The sequence below is a fragment of the Rattus norvegicus genome, chromosome 4 (genome assembly GCF_036323735.1).
Source record: "Rattus norvegicus strain BN/NHsdMcwi chromosome 4, GRCr8, whole genome shotgun sequence".
In the NCBI taxonomy this organism is placed as follows: Eukaryota; Metazoa; Chordata; class Mammalia; order Rodentia; family Muridae; genus Rattus; species Rattus norvegicus.
The window spans coordinates 15056722-15077905 of record NC_086022.1 but is presented as its reverse complement, the minus strand read 5'-3'; the positions used below and the strand labels follow the sequence as shown (position 1 = coordinate 15077905).

The 21184-nt window shown below is 40.5% G+C and overlaps 1 protein-coding gene across 9 annotated transcripts in view; it reads right to left on the bottom strand.

Moving 5' to 3' along the window:
• The window catches only part of Rsbn1l (round spermatid basic protein 1-like), a 78883-nt gene that overhangs the window by 15382 nt on the left and 42317 nt on the right, over positions 1 to 21184 (bottom strand). For 4 of the 9 annotated variants that reach the window (XM_063285957.1, XM_063285962.1, XM_063285960.1 and 1 more), the window contains exons 3-5: positions 19733 to 19807; positions 18084 to 18721; positions 703 to 840 (exon numbers count right to left, since the gene is read on the bottom strand). In XM_063285957.1, the coding sequence (XP_063142027.1) occupies positions 703 to 840; positions 18084 to 18721; positions 19733 to 19807 (851 nt within the window). Of the gene's footprint in view, positions 1 to 702; positions 841 to 18083; positions 18722 to 19701; positions 19808 to 21184 lie in introns of those variants that run through there. The other 5 variants (NM_001135872.1, XM_039107500.2, XM_063285958.1 and 2 more) reach the window with 4 other exon arrangements.

Sequence of the window (21184 nt, the reverse complement as noted above, 5' to 3'; positions counted from 1 at the left end):
AAGAAAAAAAAAAAAAGAAAGAAAGAAAGAAAAAGGAAAGAAAAAAAAAAGGAGGAATTCCACAGCGCTGTCTTCTGGCTGCCACGTGGAAGACCTGCCCCACGTGGACTAGTAATGATGAATACATTTTTAAAAATATCAAATGGACTTTGACTAGAAATTTCTTATAGACTATAATGGGGCACGAGTTCAATGTTTTATTCGACTGTACAACTCCCCGGACCAGTTTCCCACAGTGTCAAGCCATCACACCTTTGTGCTTGCATATGTTTAACAGGCATCCTGCCTGTGCTTAGTCTACAAACACATACAGGGGCAGTAACAGGCCATGGCATTTGCAGGTGTACCATTTAACTTGGCCATTACAATTAAGACTGAGAAATTGCATACATATATAACACGAGATCACTATTTTCTTCCTTTTCCCTGAATTTAAATAAAATGTTTTTTAAAACTATGTTGAGTGGCATGGTGGTGCACACCTTTAATCCCAGTGCTCAGGAGAGAGACAGAGGCAGGCAGATCTCCGTGACTTGGAGACCAGCCTGGTCTATAGCATGAATTTCCAGACAACCAGGGTTACAGAGAAACCCTGTCTCAAAACCAAACAAAAATAATAATAACTGTAAGAAGCCATTCACCTGCATGAACTGTACCCTGAAACCAACACCCACACTGTGGAACGCCAAGGCTTTCTCTCACCTTTAAAAAGGGTGACTCCTCTAACATGTCCAGGAACTCGGGGAAGTAATCTCCCACTTCCTCGTCAACCGCTCCCACCAAACTTATCTGCCGCATCGGGCCAGCTCTGTAAGTACCGTGAGAGTATGTTCTTTTTACCTGAGTGACACAAATTTAATTCCAAGTTAGACATGAAGTGTTCGCTACTGACGCATAACAATAAATTACACCATTTCAAATAATACAAGGCAAGGAAAAACAAAAGCCTGCAACAATACAGTGTTTGTATATTTATAAATATTAACATATATTAATATAGTGTTTATGATATATATTTTAAATAATACATTTATAAATATATATTTCTATATATGAAACTAATCAAGCCAGCTGATTTCTATTTCTCTCTGTAAAGTACTCATTAAAAGAGTCAGAGGGTGGGGCTGGTGGCACCCACCTTAATCTGTTACACAGAGAGACCCTATCTTCAAAAATAAAAAAAGAGAAGAGTTGAAAGAAACAAACTGCATAAGTGACTCAGTGCACCATCTCCTGGTAGCATTAGAGTTGTTGTCTAGTACATATTGCTACTAAAAATATGACACACCTTCATTTTTTAAAGTGATAGTGCCTATCTTTTATTACAATTGTCAAATTACTCTCATTATGAGTGGTTATATATCAAAAGACCACTAAAGATGACCTTTCCACCAGTTCACATTTCTATCACAAACTCTGATGAAATGATGGAAATTCAGAGTGCAAAGTCCAAAGGCACACTCCCCTCTGCTGTCAATAGCTAACTTCAGAGATCTCATTAACCCCAGACCACAGAGGAAAACACAAAGCTCGTTCATACAAAGCACTTGTTAAAATGCAAGCCAGCGTGAGATGCCCAAGCGTTCAAAACAAAGCAGCCTAAAACCCTCAGGTTTACTGATACCTGGATTTCCAATGGTACATTAAATTTAGTCCTCGGAGAACTGTGGTATTTTTTAATATACAAACACTAAGGGGGGGGGTATTATTTTAAGCTTCTTAACAAACTTTGAGCAAAATCTCAATATTTTTTTTTAAATAAGACTTTGTGGTCACCATATTAGAGGATCAACGTATCGGTTTGCCCAAAACTAAGCTCATTTAAACTAAGTCTACAATGCAGGCAAGCTGGATGGACAAGCTTTTGTGACATTCTAAAACCTATATGACACAGTAATGTAGTATCAACATTTGGGAAGTACCTTACTTCCAACCCACACCTTTTAAGAAACACAATAATAAATATTCTATTATACTAGAATAACTGACATCAGAATTGTTTTTATCATAATCAACAAGTACTGATTCTTTAAGTTTTTGTTATATTCAACATTAAGTTTATTTACAAGTATTCCAAGCTAAACTTTCCATTACCCATTAAAAACTCCCTTCTCAGATTAACAAACCAAGCCCCAAGTCACAAAATTATACTCTGTTTTAGAGTCAGGGTCTCAACTTTTTTTGTCTCCTAAAAGTCCCACCGTCTGTATATCAGCATATCATATATTCTGCATTACATTACGATTCAGAATAGTAGCAAAGTAACAGTTATGATGAAACAGCAACAAGATGATTTTATGGTTAGAGGTCCCCGTAACGTGAGGTCGCAACATTAGGAAGGCTGAGAACCACTACCCTCTATGAGCAAAATTCAAAATTTAACCTTGTCTCTCCGGCACTCTCAGGCCCTAGGAATTTAAATGCACTAACGGCATCACAGTGGGAAACGTGGTCATGAATGGGGTGCAGTAAGGCAGTCTTTAACAATGCTAAGGTTACCAATCTGAACTCTAGCAAACACACCAGAATACAACACAAACCTCTGTTAAATGATTCTGCATACCTGTCCTTGGATTGGACCTGTGTATGACAGCATTAGTACTGAGAGACCATAAGGTTACTAAACAGTGATGTTAGGGCTAGGGGACAGATGTGTGGACAAGCCCTTGCCCCACCATTATAACATACTGGGTTTGGTTCCCACACTAGTGGAGAGGAGGAGGCAAGGGAAGTCAGGACAAGAAGTAAAATCAACTTACACTGTAAGACACTAATTCAGCAAGGGTTTTGAAACGTAGCACAGGGCAATTTAAATGAGATGTTTAAGTATCACATAAGTTACTAATCAGCTCTACACACCAATGCATCTTTGGTACTCATGTACAAACAGAAAGGCAAAAAAACCCATGACATTAGTAAATTATGGAAAATGAGATGTGGTCTACTTTACCATATCAAAGCATTAACAATGACCCATGAAGTACTGTGTATGGCTTATCAGGAGAGGAAGAAAATGACCTTTGAAAAAATTTCCTCAGTGAGTGAATACTTCTAAAGTAGTAAGCACAACTTGATACAAGCTCCCCCAAAGATATGAGCATGATTAATACAGTTTAATAGCAAAATCAAATAAACTTTTTGTCCTATATGCAGGAATACTTTCATACAAAAGATACCAGAAAAGAACACTGTCTAAAGTGGTTTTAAGGGCAGTTTAGGAGATAGGGGAAATGTAAGTCTGAAATTATAGGTCAATTTAGCTAATATGTTAATGAAGATACATTATATTTGAAATAATTTATTTCTCTAATAAGTAAAAAGTTGTCTTCTACACCACTATCATGTAATGTTCTTATATTCAGTTAACTATTTTCACTCCACAACAGAGGGAGAAGACTGGATGTGGTGGTGCACACCTTTAATCCCAGCACATGAATGAGAGAGAGGCAGGCAGATCTCTGTGCGTTTCAGTCCATCATGGTCTGCATAGCAGTTTCCGGACAGCCACGGCTACATAATAAGACTTTTCGAAGCCACAGGAGGCAGAGGTGAGCCCGGTACAGACCTGTAGCCCAGCACTGGCAAGGTGGAGCAAAGCATTCCCATTTGAGGCCAGCTGAGGAAGGGAGGTAGAACTGAACCACACTGCTAACCACTAAAGGACAGTGGCTAATACTCAGAAAACCAGAAGTATTAAAACTTTAATACTCAGCCCTTGTAAAATAATATCTGTGTTTAAATATAAATGAATTAATGCATCACTAACAGAAAACAGCGGGTAAAACTTGTTAAGGAGCAATAGCGCAAAAGGTAAGTTGTATCACTATTCAACTGTATCGACTGATTTGACTGGAACTGGCTGCTTTAGATGACAGTGATCACTCCACTGATTAAAATACTTAATCCAACCAAAAATGAAGTAATGAAGTGCAACATTTAACTATGACAAATCCATACGAAACTAGGATTAGGAACAAGTCACTTGAAGTTTTGAGCATGATAAAGCATTAACAATGATATACTGAAGATGGAAAAGCATTTACCCCGTTGGTAAAAACATACAGATGCGAATAAACAACAAGATACACGAGCTTTTCACAGACACAGGGATGGTTTTTCATTTAGTGACCCCCCATTTCACTTTAACAGTGTGATGTTCAAAATGGACTCACTATAGTAAAGTTGAGTAATACCACATGAAAATAAAACCTCAATTCTCTAAAAACCACCTATGACAGTTCCTAGTGTGACTGACCCAAGAAAGGAAAAGATAAAGATCAGAAGACTCTCTGAATATCTTTAAAGGAACCGTCACCAGACTGCTCAGAAACCTTCCCCATATGCAGATATGTATTTTAGGCACAATTTTAACAGTCTTTCAGATCAGATCAAAAAGGCTAAAACCCCACAAATCCAGAGAAGGAAGAGTACAAGGCACAGCTGAGACAGCTCCAGGGCACCTCACTAAGGAGACACTGACACAGACACAGTTACGGTAGAGCACACGTTCCATGAAGACTGCATCCTTCCTAAAACCTTGGCAACTAAAAGTACATATTCATTAACAAGAAGAGTCCCTTCTGTGGAACCCTCAGATCCTCATATGATTAGTATTTACTTCATGAAAACATCAACCCATTACTTTTCTGATCCATTTTTTAAAACTTAAGAAAAACCCGATACATGTAACTATTTGCTTCTAAATGGTAAACGCAATGAATTCTCAGTCTACCTCTATAGTTCCTCTACATTTGGGCAGGGGGCAGATACACAGATTTCAAAAAAGAGTAATAAAGAAAAGAACAATACATACTTTTTTTTTTTTTGCTAAATTCTGTATTTACACAGTGCCATTTAAAGGTAAGTAACATGAAAAGATAAAAACCTGTTGAGGCAGACATCCTTAGATGGCAGGACAGACTGCCACTTCTGCACATCTCTGCCCACATCCCCAGTCTGAGGGGAAACTGCACAGTGTCTCTGGACACAGAAATATAGGAACAGTCAGTCACCAGTACCAGTAGTTCTGGTCTGTGCTGAGGACCGAAATGAACCAGCCAAACAGCTCCCTACACAAAAATCCTGTGGGGGAGAGAGCTGGACCCTCAGAAGTGAGGATACTCCTGAGAAGTCAGAGGAGACTACCCTCTGCCCGCAGTCCAGACCCAAGAGGGAATCGCATAGTGCCAACTGTGTCCCCTGGGTGCAAGGACCTAGGAGTAATCAGGGGCAGGACCCTTTGATTCCTGCCCATGCCTAGAGCTGGAAGACAGTCTCCAGGAGCATCCACACACCTGAAATCAGAGCACCTGTTCTCAGGAAAGGCTGAAAGAAAACAGGGAAACAGTTCTACAGGAGTGATGATACAGAGGCCTACAGCAGGGTCAAGTCACTCCCAGAAACAGCAAGACAAGCAAACACCAGAGACAACCCAATGGCTAGAGGCAAGCACAGGAACCTAAGCAACAGAAACCAAGACTACTCGGCATCATCAGAGCCCAATTCTCCCACCAAAGAAAATACTGGATATCCAAACACACTGGAAAAGCAAGATTAGATTTAAAATCACATTTTTTGATAATGATGCCAGACTTTAAGAAAGACATAAAGAACTCCCTTAAAGAAATGCAGGAAAGCACAAGTAAACAAGTAGAAGCCCTTAGGGAAGAAACACAAAAAGTCCTGAAAGAATTACAGGAAACACAACCAAAAAGGTGAACGACTTGAAAATGGAAATAGAAACAATAAAGAAAGCACAAAAGGGGGTTGGGGATTTAGCTCAGTGGTAGAGCGCTTGCCTAGCAAGCACAAGGCCCTGGGTTCGGTCCCCAGCTCTGAAAAAACGAAAAAGAAAAAGAAAGCACAAAAGAAGACCCTGGATATAGAAAACCTAAGGAAGAGACAAGGAGCCGTAGATACAAGCATCACCAACAGAATACAAGAGACAAAAGAGAAAAATCTCAGGGGGAGAAGATATCATAAAAAACATTGACACAACTGTCAAAGATAATGTAAAAGGCAAAAAATTCCTATCTCAAAACACACAGGAAATCCAGGACACAATGACAAGATCAAACCTAAGGATAATGGATATAGAAGAAAGTGAAGACTCCCAACTTAAAGGGGCAGTAAATATCTTCAACAAAATCACAGAAGAAAACTTCCCTAACCTAAAGAAAGAGATGTCCATAAACATACAAGAAACCTACAGAACTCCAAGATTGGACCAGAAGAGAAATTCCTCCCATCATATAATAGTTAAAACACCAAATGCACAAACAAAGAAAGAATATTAAAAGCAGTAAGGGAAAAAGGTCAAGTGACATATAAAGGCAGACCTATTAGAATCACAACAGACATCTCACCAGAGACTATGAAAGCCAGAAGATCCTGGACAGATGTCATACAGACCCTAAGAGAACACAAATGCCAGCCCAGGTTACTGTATCCAGCAAAACTCTCAATTAACATAGATGGAGAAACCAAGATATTCCATGATGAAACCAAATTTACACAATATCTTTCTACAAATCCAGCCCTATAAAGGATAATAGATGGAAAACACCAATACAAGGAGAGAAACTATACCGTATAGAAAGCAAGAATATAATTTCCTTGCAATGGGACCAAAAGAGAGACCAAAGAAAGAAAAAAAGAAAAGAAAAAAAACAACCAAACCATAATTCCACCTCTAACAATGAAAATAACAGGAAGCTACAATCACTATTCCTTAATATCCCTCAAAATCAACTGACTCAATTTCCCAATAAAAAGACATAGACTGACAGACTGGACACATAAAGAGGACCCAGCATTTTGCAGCATGCAGGAAACATACTTCAGAGACAAAGACAGACACTACCTCAGAGTAAATGGCTAATAAACAACTTTCCAAGCAAATGGCCCCAAGAAACAAGCTGGAGTTGCCATTCTAATATCAAATAAAATTGACTTTCAACCAAAAGTCATTAAAAAAGATAAGGAAGGACACTTCGTATTCATCAAAGGAAAAATCCACCAAGATGAATTCTCAATCCTAAATATCTATGCTCCAAATACAAGGACACCTACATACATAAAAGAAAGCTTACTAGGTAGCAATGAATAGCCTAGTAAGAGCACCAGTGGAAGGGGAAGCCCTTGGTCCTGCCAAGACTGAACCCCCAGTGAAGTGATGGTTGGCAGGGAGGGCAGTAATAGGGGGAGGATGGGGAGGGAAACACCAATATAGAAGTGGAGGGGGAGGGGCTGGGGGATGTTGGCCCGGAAACCAGGAAAGGGAATAACAATCTCGAAATGTAAATAAGAAATACTCAAGTTAATAAAGATAACAAAAAGAAAGAAAGAAAGAAAGAAAAGAAAAAAGAAACGTTACTAAAGCTCAAAGCACACATTGCACCTCACACAATAATAGTAGGAGATTTCAACACCCCACTTTCATCAATGGAGAGATCAAGGAAACAGAAATTAAACAGAGACATAGAGAAACTAAAAGAAATTATGAACCAAATGAATTTAATACATATTTATAGAACACCTCATCCTAAAACAAAAGGATATACCTTCTTCTCAGCACCTCCTGGAACTTTATCCAAAATTGACCACAAAATCGGTAACAAAACAGGCCTCAACAGAAACAGGAAGATAGAAATAATCCCATGCATCCTATCAAACCACCACGGGCTAAGACTGGTCTTCAATAACAACAATAATGACAGAAAACCCACATGTACATGGAAGCTGAACAATGCTCTACTCAATGACAACTTGGTCAAGGAAGAAATAAAGAAAGAAATTAAAGACTTCTTAGAATTTAGTGAAAATGAAGATACAATATTCCCAAACATATAGGACACAATGAAAGCTGTGCTAAGAGGAAAACTCATAGCTCTGAGGAGAGAGCATATGTCAGCAGCTTGACAGCACACCTCAAAGCTCTAGAACAAAAAGAAATAAATAAACCCAAGAGGAGTAGAAGGCAGGAAATAATCAAACTCAGGGCTGAAATCAACCAAGTAGAAACAAAAAGTACTATACAAAGAATCAACAAAACTAGGACCTGGTTCTTTGAGAAAAATCAACAAGACAGATAAACCCTTAGCCAGACTAACCAGAGGTCAGAGAGAGTGTATCCAAATTAAGAAAATCAGAAATGAAAAGGGAGACATAACAAAAGAATCTGAAGAAATTAAAGAAATCATCAGATCCTACAACAAAACTGGAAAATCTGGAGGAAATGGACAATTTTCTAGACAGATACCAGGTACCAAAGTTAAATCAGGAACAAATAAACCATCTAAACAACCCCATAACTCCTAAGAAATAGAACCAGTTATTAAAAGTCTCCCAACCAAAAAGAGCCCAGAACCAGATGGGTTTAGTGCAGAATTCTATCAGACCTTCATAGACGACCTCATACCAATACTATCCAAACTATTCCACAAAATTGAAACAGATGGAGCACTACCGAATTCCTTCTATGAAGCCACAATTACTCTTATACCGAAACCACACAAAGACCCAACAAAGAAAAAGAACTTCAGACCAATTTCCCTTATGAATATTGATGCAAAAATACTCAGTAAAATTCTGGCAAACCAAATCCAAGAACAGATCAAAACAATCATCCATCATGATCAAGTAGGCTTCATCCCAGGGACGCAGGGATGGTTTAATATTTGAAAATCCATCAATGTAATCTACTATATAAACAAACTCAAAGATAAGAACCACATGATCATTTCATTAGATGCTGAGAAAGCATTTGACAAAATTCAACACCCCTTCATGATAAAAGTCCTGGAAAGAATAGGAATTCAAGGCCCATACCTAAACATAGTAAAAGCAATATACAGTAAACCAGTAGCTAACATCAAACTAAATGGAGAGAAACTTGAAGCAAACCCACTAAAATCAAGGACTAGACAAGGCTGCCCACTCTCTTCCTACTAATTCAATATAGTACTCAAAGTCCTAGTCAGAGCAATAAGTCAATGAAAGGAGATCAAATGGATACAAAGTGGAAGGGAAGAAATCAAAATATCACTGTTTACAGATGATATGATAGTGTACTCAAGTGACCCCAAAAGTTCCACCAGAGAACTATTTACCCTGCTAAACAACTTCAGCAAAGTGTTGGGGTATAAAATTAAAACAAACAAATCAGTAGCCTTCCTCTACTCAAAGGATAAACAGAACCCAAATAATATAAAATATATTGGTGTGACTTTAACCAAGCAAGTGAAAGATTGGTATGACAAGAACTTCAAGTTTCTGAAGAAAGAAATTGAGGAAGATCTCAGAAGATGGAAAGATCTTCCATGCTCATGGATTGGCAGGATTAATATAGGAAAGATGGCCATTTTGCCAAAAGCAATCTACAGAGTCAATGCAATCCCCATCAAAATTCTTACAATTCTTTATAGAGGTAGAAAAGCAATTTGCAAATTCATTTGGAATAACAAAAAACCCAGGATTATGAAAACTATACTCAACAATAAAAGAACTTCTGGGGGAATCACCATCCCTGACTTCAAGCAGTATTACAGAGCAATAGTCATAAAAACTGTATGATATTGATACAGAGACAGGCAGGTAGATCAGTGGAACAGAATTGAAGACCCAGAAATGAACCCACACACCTATGGTCACTTGATCTTTGACAAAGGAGCCAAAACCATCCAATGGAAGAAAGATAGCATTCTCAACAAATGGTGCTGGTTCAACTGGAGGTCAGCATGTAGAAGAATGCAAATCAATCCATTTTTATAACCTTGTACAAAGTTCAAGTCAAGTGGATCAAGGACCTCCACATCAAACCAGATACACTCAAACTAATAGAAGAAAAAGTGGGGAAGAACCTCGAACACATGGACACTGGGAAAAACTTCCTGAACAAAGCACCAATGGCTTATGCTCTAAGGTCAAGAATCAACAAATGGGATCTCATAAAACTACAAAGTTTCTGTAAGGCAAAGGACACTGTTGTTAGGACAAAACGGCAACCAACAGATTGGGAAAAGATCTTTACCAATCCTACAGTTGATAGAGGGCTTATATCCAAAATATACAAAGAACTGAAGAAGTTCGACTCCAGACAGCCAAATAACCCTATTAAAAAATTGGGTACAGAGCTAAACAAACCATTCTCAGCTGAGGATTATCGAATGGCCAAAAAAGCACCTAAAGAAATGTTCAACATCCTTAGTCATAAGGGAAATGCAAATCAAAACAACCCTGAGATTCCACTTCACACCAGTGAGAATGGCTAAGATAAAAACTCAGATGACAGCAGACGCTGGCGAGGATGTGGAGAAAGAGGAACACTCCTCCATTGTTGGTGGCATTGCAGACTTGTACAACCATTCTGTAAATCAGTGTGGAGGTTCCTCAGAAAACTGGACATTCCACTACCTGAGGATCCAGCTATACCTCTCCTGGGCATATACCCAAAAGATGCTCAACATACAACAAAGACACATGTTCCACTATGTTCATAGCAGCCTTATTTATAATAGCCAGAAGCTGGAAAGAACCCAGATGCCCTTCAACAGAGGAATGGATTCAAAAAATGTGGTACATCTACACAATGGAATACTACTCAGCTATCAAAAACAATGACTTCATGAAATTCATAGGCAAATGGAATGAACTAGAAAATATCATCCTGTGTAATGTATCCCAATCACTGAAAAATATACTTGGTATGCACTCATTGATAAGTGGATACTAGCTCAAAAGCTCGAATTACCCAGGATGCAATCCACAGACCACAGGAAGCTCAAGAAGAAGGATGACCAAAATGCGGATGCTCCCACTCCTTCTTAAGAGGGGGAAATATCCATAGAAGGGATATGGAAGCAAAGTTTAGAACAGCGACTGAAGGAACGGCCACTCAGAGTCTGCACCACATGTGGCCCATATATATATACAGCCACCAAAACTAGATAAGATTGATGAAGCTAAAAAATGCATGCTGAAAGGGACCGGATATAGATCTCTCCTGAGAGACACATCCAGAGCATGTCCAATACAGAGGTCAATGCTAGCAGCAAACCACTGAACTAAGAACTAGACCCCCTTGGGGGAATTAGAGGAAGGATTGAAAGAGCTGAAGGAGCTTGCAACCCCATAAAAACAACAATGCCAAGCAACCACAGCTTCCAGGAACTAAACCACTACTGAAAGACTATACATGGACTGACCCAGGGCTCCAACTGCTTATGTAGCAGAGAATAGCCTTGTTGGGGCACCAGTGGAAGGGGAAGTGTAGGGGAATATGGGGGGGGAGGGGCGGGCAGTAAGGGAGATGGATGGGGAGATAACCTGTATGGGGTAGAGGGAAGGGAGGGGAGCTTATGGACAGGAAACGAGGAAAGGGAATAACATTTGAAATGGAAGTAAAGAAATATATCTAATAAAAAATAAATAAAATTAAAAAAATGTTGAGCATCTTAACTCACTCACAAATACAAATGAAATGCAGGATGAAATGCAGTTGGCAGTGTCTGGAATGCAAATATGCAAATCTCCCAGCTCACCCCCCACCCACACACTGCATGTACACTGCTTAATCTCACTCTCCCCTGCAGTCTCCCTCCCTCTCTGAAAAACTAGATTATCATGGCTGCACTTTTACTTCTCCCCTTCTGTATTCACTATCTTTTTAAAAACGACTAACAAAATATCCGAAGCACTATTAAATAAAAAGGAATCACTTACATTTGACCTACAAAGCTTCACCATTCCTCATGCATTCCTTAGACAAAAGAGTGATCCTGTAACAAGTTCCTTTTTTAGTAGGCTCATCACATTACTCTGTAAAATTGTTTATTTGTGCTTGTTCTGTGTGTTGCATTCATGGGAGGGGAATTGGGGTAGAGACTGGAATATGTGTACACATGCCAAGGTACATACAAGTGTACACTGTGGAGGTCTCAGGACGACCTATTGGAGCTGACTCTCTCCTGTAAGCACGTAGGCTCCAGGGATCAAACTCAGGTTGGGCTTGGTGACAAATGCCTTCACATGGTGGTTTGACACTACTGGGAAGTGTGGCCTTGGTAGAGGAAGTGTGTCACTGTGGGGGTGGGCATTGAGACCCTCCTTGCTGCCTGGAAGATGGTAGTCTTCTCCTGCCTTCCTTCAGAACAAGACGTGGAATACTAGCTCCTCCAGTGCCATGCCTGCCTGGACACTGTCATGCTTCCCTCCAGTATGATAATGGACTGAGCCTCACAGCCAGTTGCCAGCCCAATTAAATGTTGTCCTTTGTAAGAGTTGCCTTGGTCATGGTGTCTCTTCAGGGCAATGAATCCCTAACTGAAACGCCTTACCTGGTAAGCTATCTCCCAGGCCATTGTTACATTCTTACTGATGCAATCTAGACATGCTGTGACATAAAGGAAAGTGCCACAAGAGGGAGCAATTTCTATGCCACATCTAGCACACACTTCCAAATAGAATGGTAATGAATGGTAGAAACGTGGCCGGGGAAGGAGGTCTACCTCAATCAAAATCATCCTTCACCCTAATTTCTGAGACATGGTCTGTCACAGAACCTGGAATTTAGAAATCTGGCCAGACTGGCTTGCTAACAGACCTCAAGGATCCTCCTGTCTCAGCTTCTTCCCTGGCATGACAATTACAGGAGTGCCCAGCTGCCATGGGCTTGTGGGGGTTGCTAGAGATAGAACTCGGGCCCTCATGCTTACACAGCAGGTACTTTATGTCCTAAGACATCTCCTCAGCCACTTTATTCATTATATTTTTTAAATAGCTACAAGTTCAATAAAATTCATTTTTAAATTAATAAGGCAGAAAAATATACTTTCCCAATTAGAGCCTCTGATCCCTGCCTCTAACAGAGTAGATATCTGTAGATACCTTATTGTACAATGGCATGCAAGCACTTTAACTTATTTTATGTATATGAGTGCTCTATTTGCATATACACCTGCATGCTAGAAGAGGGGATCAGATCATGTTATAGATGATTATGAGCCACCATGTGGTTGCTGGGAATTGAACTCAGGACCACTGCAAGAGCAGCCAGAGCTCTAACTGCTGAGCCATCTCTCCAGCCCCCATGCAAGCACTTCTTAATCCTAGCCAATGTAATGTAGTTTTCTCTGAGTGACCCCCTTCTCTTCTTAGCCACTGCTCACCACCATTCATTCTAGTTTCTCAAACTGAGTTTCTGAGAACAACTTTTTAGGTTCCGTGCATGAGCCCAAGGGAATGATTTGCTGGGCTCATTTCACCTAATGTAATGCGTCAGTAAATGACAAACTGTATTTACAGCATGTATATATTTCACTGTGACGGGATTGTCACAATAGTGTTTCCCTATTGCAAACACTGCCACAGTACAGATCAGTACAAACGTCTCTTTGACTTCCCAAGTTCTCCTCTGAGTAAATCCCCTGAGCCATGGGGCAGCAGGACCACCATCAATTCACTTTGACATACTTAGGGAATTGCATACCTCACTATAACCAACGGCACTGCTAATAATATTTTCCCATAGTACGTAAGGATTTTCTTTACTCTGCTTCAGTAAATTTGTTGCCTTTTGCACCATTCTACTTTTTAAGCTTAAAACAACAACGACTTTTAAATTACATTTACTTATTTACTTGAAGGTGGTGGAGGAATGTGTCAGTCAAAGGCCAACGCTTCTTCGCTGTGGGTAGCAATCAGGGGTCAAAGTCACGTCGTGAGACTTTGTAGCAGGGGTCCTTACCCAGTAAGCCATTCCTCAGACCATTCTGAATGGAGGTGGACCTGTGGTTTGGAATGTGTTTCCCTGGTGATTAGTAATAAAAAGAACAACAGAATAAAAGCCCAGGAGGGACCCAGGTGTATGACCAACTGACTGAGGAAATGTAGTCAGCGTCCTGAGGAGTGGGCATTTCTTCAGCTCATGCTAAGTCGTCTGGACCCTGCTGCGTTTACAACCATCACCCTGCTTACGTTCTGAATTTTTAGTAACAGGGTTCACTCTGTAGGCTATGCTAATTCTGGTACCGGTAACCTTCCTGCCTCTGCCTCCTAAGGGCTCAGATTGCAGCCATGCCCACCACACCTGGATGGACTCTCATCTTTTTTATCCTGCTATGCAATCAATCCGAGAACTGTAGATTTAAATGTGCAAGAAAAAGCAGTTCCCAGAAGAAAATTTCAAAGAATATGTCATTATCTTTGGGGTAGGCAAAGATTTGTAAAGTAGGACACAATTTTTAGTGTCCTATTGACACTAAAATTGAGAAAAATTATACATTAAACTTAACTCCTAGGCATTAAAAGTCATTATGAATGATAAATCAAGTCACTGAGTGAATATTATTTGACTGTTCAAAATTTTTTAAGTTACTAATTTGGAAAAAAGCAAGTTAAAAAAATGGGCAAAAGAGTGGAACAAAACTGCCCCAAAGACAGTTTAACTCTACAATAATATTTAAAATGCACCTAACACACTTAGTCATCAGAAAAATTAAAATTAAACTACAGATAGATAGTGTTGTCAGTCCCTACAATGGCTAAATGAAAAATGACAGACTAACTGTGACCAAAAGTATGGTCCACATTGACAGGAACACAAATGATTTTTAAAAAGCGTCATTAATCTATCAAAATTAAGTATCTGTGCCCTTTTCATCCTGATAGTCAAATGATAGGTATGCCTTAACAAATGCACATGTGCACAGCAAGCACAGAACCCTGCTGTTAATAACACCAAAACAAGAACAACTCAATGTCCACTTACAGTCATCAGGACAATTGTGACACATGTATACCTAGAATGGTACCACCTAACAATAAGAAAACAAACACTGTGATCTACAAGATGGATGTCACAAACAATACTATAAGGAAAAATATATGTATCATTAAATGAGTTCAAAATACATAAAAACGTTTGTTTTGACTCAGTATGCTGGTTACCTGGATGTTTATATGTGGGCTGGAGAAATGGCTTGTGATTAAGAGCACTCACTGTTCTTTCAGAGGACTGGGGTTCAATTCCCAGCATCTACATTGTAGCTCACAGCCATGTGCAACTAGCTCCAGGGATCCAACACCCTCTCCTGATTTCCACGGGCTCTTTCACACACACAACATATACACACACTACACACAACACACACAGACACAGACACACACACACACACACACACACACACACACACACACGATAATGGTTTTTGTAAAACTGTATATACTTATGTGTTGGGGCTCGAGGCTAGCAGAGTAGTGCTAAAGGCTAGTTCAAGAAAGCCCTCTGGCCACTTTCAGTATTGAACTGAAGGGGTCTGCTCACTTTCTGAATAGTCATCTCTAATGTGTATACTTTTCTTGTACACACTATCCTTCCCTAAAAGACTTATGGGAAGAGGAATCAGTTCCTAGGGGATAAGGTTAAGAAACACAGCTTTTACAACTAGGTGTGCTCAGCGCATGTAACTCAGGCAATCAGGAGGTAGGGCAAGGGGACCAGGAATGTAAGTCCAGCCTTAGCTGTGTGAGAGACCAGATAGGCCACACCATGCTGCATAAGTTCCTATTTCAGAAATAAACAACAACGAAACACAGAGCAGCTCTGACTGGGAGAACAAGAGACTAGAAATAGAACTGCTCTAAGGAGCGTGCTCACTTTTTCTACTGTGTGATCTCTGGGACTCCAGTTCATTAACCCAGTGCTTGAGGACAGGCCCAGAGCTGCTCCCACTCTGAGACAACTGCCTCATTCTAGGCTTTTGGTTTCGTCTGATTTCTCAGTTTTGACTTTTCCTAAGCTCTTAGTAAGAGGGATGAAATAAATGAGATGGCTAGTGATGGATGTTCTACTACTGCCTTATCATTCTAGAGCTATTCCAGTTCTCAAATAACCCTCATCCATATACATCAAAAGTTAAAATATTCCCTACTTCCCAGGCTTCTGAATGCTGTGGAATACACAGCAAACATGCTATTGGGAGCTGGGGGTAGAAACTATATCTTAAATAGATAGTTTATGTAAGGTAGAAATGTATCTTAAACATCAACTGAAGGAGGATACTGGAGCAAGGAGAAAAGCCAGAAATGAAGGTCAGATCTTGTTCTATTCCTAGCAGTGCTGACAAACCTAAACTAAACTACTTCTCTTTAGTCTGTTAGCTAATCTTACTTTACTAGAAAAAGGTTAGGAGAAAAGCTCACCAAGATCTGAGACTTTACTGTATCTTCCCCATAAACTAGAATGTTATTATATCAGTCACTACCATCTCCCAGAAAAAAATATTTGCAAACTAGACAGGGGCTGGAAGATGGCTCAGAGGTTAAGAACACTGGCTGCTCTTCCCAAGGAGCTGGATTCAATTCCCGGCACCCACGTGGCAGCTCACAGTTGTCTGTATCTTCAGTTCCGGGGCATCTAACACCCTTACAAGACACTGACTTTAGATGGGCCCCACATAAACCTTAAAAGGCAAAAACTCAATTTTGTCTCTGGTTTCTGTAGAAATGACTAGGAAATGGAAACTAACTTAAAATATTGTGGCAGTTTACATGAGAATGGCCTCCTCTATAGGCTCATGTCTGAGTATCTGTTTCCCAGTTAGTAGACTGTTTTGGAAGGATTAGGAGGATTAAGAGGTTGGAGAAAGTCTCTGGGAGATTTCAAAACCTCAAGCCAGGCCCTGACGGTCTCCTGCTTGTGGATCTCCTGCTTGTGGATCAGATGTAAACTCTCAGCTACTGCTCTAGGACCATGCCTGCCTACCAGCGGCCATGCTCCCCACCATGATAGTTAAGGTGAGCCTCTGACACTGCAAGCAAGCCAATAATTAAATACTCTATATGGGGCTGGAGAGTCGGCTCAGAGGTTAAGAGCACTGGCTGTTCTCCCAGAGGTCCTGAGTTCAACTCCCAGCAACCACATGGTGGCTCACAACCATCTGTAATGGGACCCAATGCCCTTTTCTGGTGTGTCTGAAGACAGCTGTATACTTATATACATAAAATAAATAAATACATCTTTTAAAAAAACACTCTGTATGCTGCCTTGGTGACAGTGTCTCTTCAATGACAGAAAGTAACTAAGGCAAATGTGCACTGATATCTTCACATAATCACATACTAAGTGGTGATTGTTTTATATTACAATTTATTTTTTACCAGTCAGCTCGGATTTAGCCCCTACTTATTTGATGGGCCCAGTGATAAAATTTACTGGGCATTTACAAAGAGGATAATTGTAGGTGATTTACAGGTTTAGGGTAGTAGGGTTTTTGTTTGTTTTGTTTTGTTGAGACAAGGTCTCTCTCTACATAGCCTTGGCTGTCCTCAAACTAACGATGTAGACCAGGCTGATCTCAAACTCACAGAGATCCACCTGCCTCTGTCTCCCAAGCTGGGATCAAAGGCCTGTGCTACTACACTTGGTTGATGTAAGTTTGAAAGCAACTGGGGTTGGGGATTTAGCTCAGTGGTAGAACGCTTGCCTAGCAAGCGCAAGGCCCTGGGTTCGGTCCCCAGCTCCGAAAAAAAAAGAAAAGAAAAGAAAAGAAAAGAAAAAAAAAAAAAAAAAAGAAAGCAACTATTTTATGAACTGGAAAAAAAACTGGTTAAATTAATTTCACTTGACTCAAGTGAAATCCTTGTCTGACAAGGGGTTGGGCGGACAGAATCTTGAGTATTTCATTAACTGATTTTTAAGTAGAATAAAAAAGTGAAATTGGAGGCTGGAGAGATGACTCAGCAGTTAAGAGCACTAGCTGCTCTTCTAGAGGCCTGGGTTCCAGTCCCAGCACCTAGGAGGCTCCCCACTGCCTGAAACTCCAGCTCCAATTCTGACACCTTCACACAGATACATGCAGGCAAAATGCCAATGCACACAAAAATAAGATCAACAATTTTTTTTTAAAAAAAGGAGAAAATGAAATCTAAACTTGTAAATTAACACCAAGAAGTTACTCTCAAAACAGTTTCCCAAGACCCTTTCCTTTTCATCTCAAACCTACAGTAAAATTAAGAGGAAAAGCACAAGTTTATCTAAAATGTACAATTAAAAGCTATTTTAAAACAAAACTAAAGCCTCTTACCTGAGCATGAAAATTGGACATAGTTGTTGTCTCTATATCTTTCTTCCCCAGGATCTCCATCTTGACTGGCGAGTTGGGGAAGTTGTATGAGAAGTAGTCTAGGAAGTCAGGTAAGTATGTAGCTGCCCCGTGAACAACGCCCATCACGTAGAAAGCTGCAGAGCTCTCATTCTCACTGAACGCCAGACCCACAAATTCTTCCGCAAACCTCCGCATCTCCACGGGAGACAGGCAGGAGAGCTCGCTACAGTAGGCGTGGATGACGGACGCACCTCCATTGGGCTGGTGTTCAACGTGAATGAGCTGCTTGAACTCCAGAGTATCCAACCTTTTCAGGTCATTCTGAACGCGTGGCTCCTTTAATGAGACAAAGGGAAAGTCACTGTTATCAGGAACCTTTGAGTCACAGTTTTTGGTATCCAAGTGTTTTCCAATGCAATCCTTTACATTGTCGTTTAAGATGCCTTTGGCTTCTTGATCTTCAGCAGACAGCAATCCTGAGCAGATGGTCTGAATAGATTTGCTATACATTTTTGGACGCTTCCGTTTTTCATTCTCTTTGTGTTTCTTTTTCTTTTTCTTCTTTACTTTTTTAATTTGTAAGTCTTCTATGTTTGTTTTTGGCTTCTCCTTCCCACCTGTTGGGAAAAATTTTTTTGAAACTCTGTATTTTAATTACTTAAAAAAAGAAACATGCTCTTAGGAACTGTTCTATAACACATAAGTTTACTTGTGATGATTCTGAAAATTCAAATTCAGAGAACTTTTCTATTCACATCTTACTGTCTTTCCTTCTTTCTCACCCACTTTCTGCCTTTACACACAAACACAGACACAGCAGGCTTGGCTGCTGATAAGACATAGCCCCGCCGAGTGCCCACTCTAGTAATGAGTGAGTCGTCTCAGAAACCAGGGAGCAAGAACCTGCAGGTGGCTCCCATGGATACATCCTTCAGTTTACTGTATCTGGTTTTCAAAACTCCTATCAAGATACTCAGGAGACTAAAATAACCCACGCAGTCAGAAGTGTGTGCACATTCAACAGTGCAGAGCACACCCAGCCCTGAGCACGTCACTCCTCCTCAGTAAGCTGCCCTTGTACTAGCCTAAGTCAGTCACAGCATACAGCGGGTATCCTACAGGAGATGACAGTCAGAATCCTTCTCATGCACTAAACTCCCACGGTGTCCAGGTACTCAGTAAAGAGAGAAAAGAGAAAGGAGAAAGACGTGAGAATGGAAGGACATTATAAGGTGAAATACTAAAGACTTTCTGTGAACAAAGGCAATAGACTCAGGGTCAAAACACGGGGAATCCAGGAATAAAAGACTAACCCAATCTGCACAGGCTACTTAATCAGAGGACCCCTGTGTACAGATGAGCATACATGTCATTAACATACATGCACAGTAACAGAGAATATGTTTCTATTTTTCTGATATAAAAATAAGCAGACTATGAAAATGTTACGTGCATTGCAATAAAATACTGTTTCCTAAGATAAATATCAAAAGGACAATTAAGCAGCAGATCAGGAAAATGCTCATCTCTCATCTGTCCTTTTCAGTCTTGTTGTGGGGTGGGGATGGGGCTGTTTGGCTGAACACTAGCGTTTTACCTGCTTGTGTGTCTGTGTACCACATGCATACCTTGGAGAGCAGAAGAGGGAGTCACAGATGGTTGTGAGCCTCCATATGGGGTGCTGAGAATGGAGCCCGGGTCCTCTGAAAGAGCAGACAGTCTGTTAACCACGACTCATCTCTTGCCCCTTAGGGGGAGTTTTGCTGTTCTGATTTTTAAAACAAGATGAGCTTGAACTCGTGCTGATCCTTCTGACTCAACCTCTGGGACTGTGCCGCTGAGGTTACAGGCCTGAGCCATCACTCGGCTTTGTTACTTGATTCCTACGATAACTTTCCATGAATAAAATGATCCAACCAGCCTTTTTTAAAGGGATGAGGAGGATGGATTTTGAGATGAGCCTCAAACCTGGTATCCAGCTGAGGATAGCTCTGGGCTTCTGATCCCCCTTCCTCTTTCCCAAACTCTGGGACTAGAGACATGCACCACCATCCGGCATTCCCCTGGGCTGTGGACAGAGCCCAGGGCTTCCTGCACAGAAGGATGGGCGTTACCAACTGAGCTCTGTTCCCAGCTGCTTCACATGACATTTTCTGTGTTCACGTGGCTCTCATTGCTTTACTTTTCAGAACTGAGGTGAAATTCTACATATTTTCAAAACTAAATCGCTCAGGACACTTCCCAAAAGACTTGACTTCCCATAAAAACCACCTACATATAGAATCTTTTTCCGTTAACATTCTCTTAGGATGTGTGTGTGTGTGTGTGTGTGTGTGTGTGTGTGTGCGCGCACACGCGCGCGCAGACACACGTGCAGGCCTGCATGTGCACTGTCATGGCACGTGTGCTGCAGTGAGAAAATAACCTTCAGGACTAGGTTAGGTTCCGGCTCCTTCCATGCAGCTGTCAGAGATCAAGGGATCACATTCAAATCGTCAGCCAGGTGTGGCAGCTATGCTTTTAATCCCATCACTTGGGGTGCAGAGGCAGGTAGAGCTCTGAGTTCAAGGACAGCCAGAGCTAGAAAGAGACTGTGTCTCCAAAACACACAAAACAAGTCATGTAGCTTTCCCTTCTGAGCCAGCCCTGTGGATGAATTCTTAACTATGCAATGAAGAACAAACTAATACGACTATTATGAGTAAAAGCAGAGCCTGTCAACACGGATAAGTCTATAAAGTCCTAAAAGTAAAATGTTCATTCTCTGAAGAGTCTAAATTAGCAGTTTGCAACCTGTGGGTCTCAACCCCTTTGGGGATCAAATATCAGATATCCTGCATATCAGATGTTCATATTATGATTCATAAAAGTAGCAAAATGGTTGGGGGTCACTGCAATATGAGGAACAGGTCACAGCATTAAGAAGGTTGAGAACCACTGCTCAAATTAGTTCAATGTATTCTATTGGATACATTGTATTCATTGTATACATTGTTCAATGTATTTTACTTCCAAAACATCAGATCAGATACTCATCAAAAAACAAAAACTAAGGAGTTGGTTGCAATACTTGTCTCAGA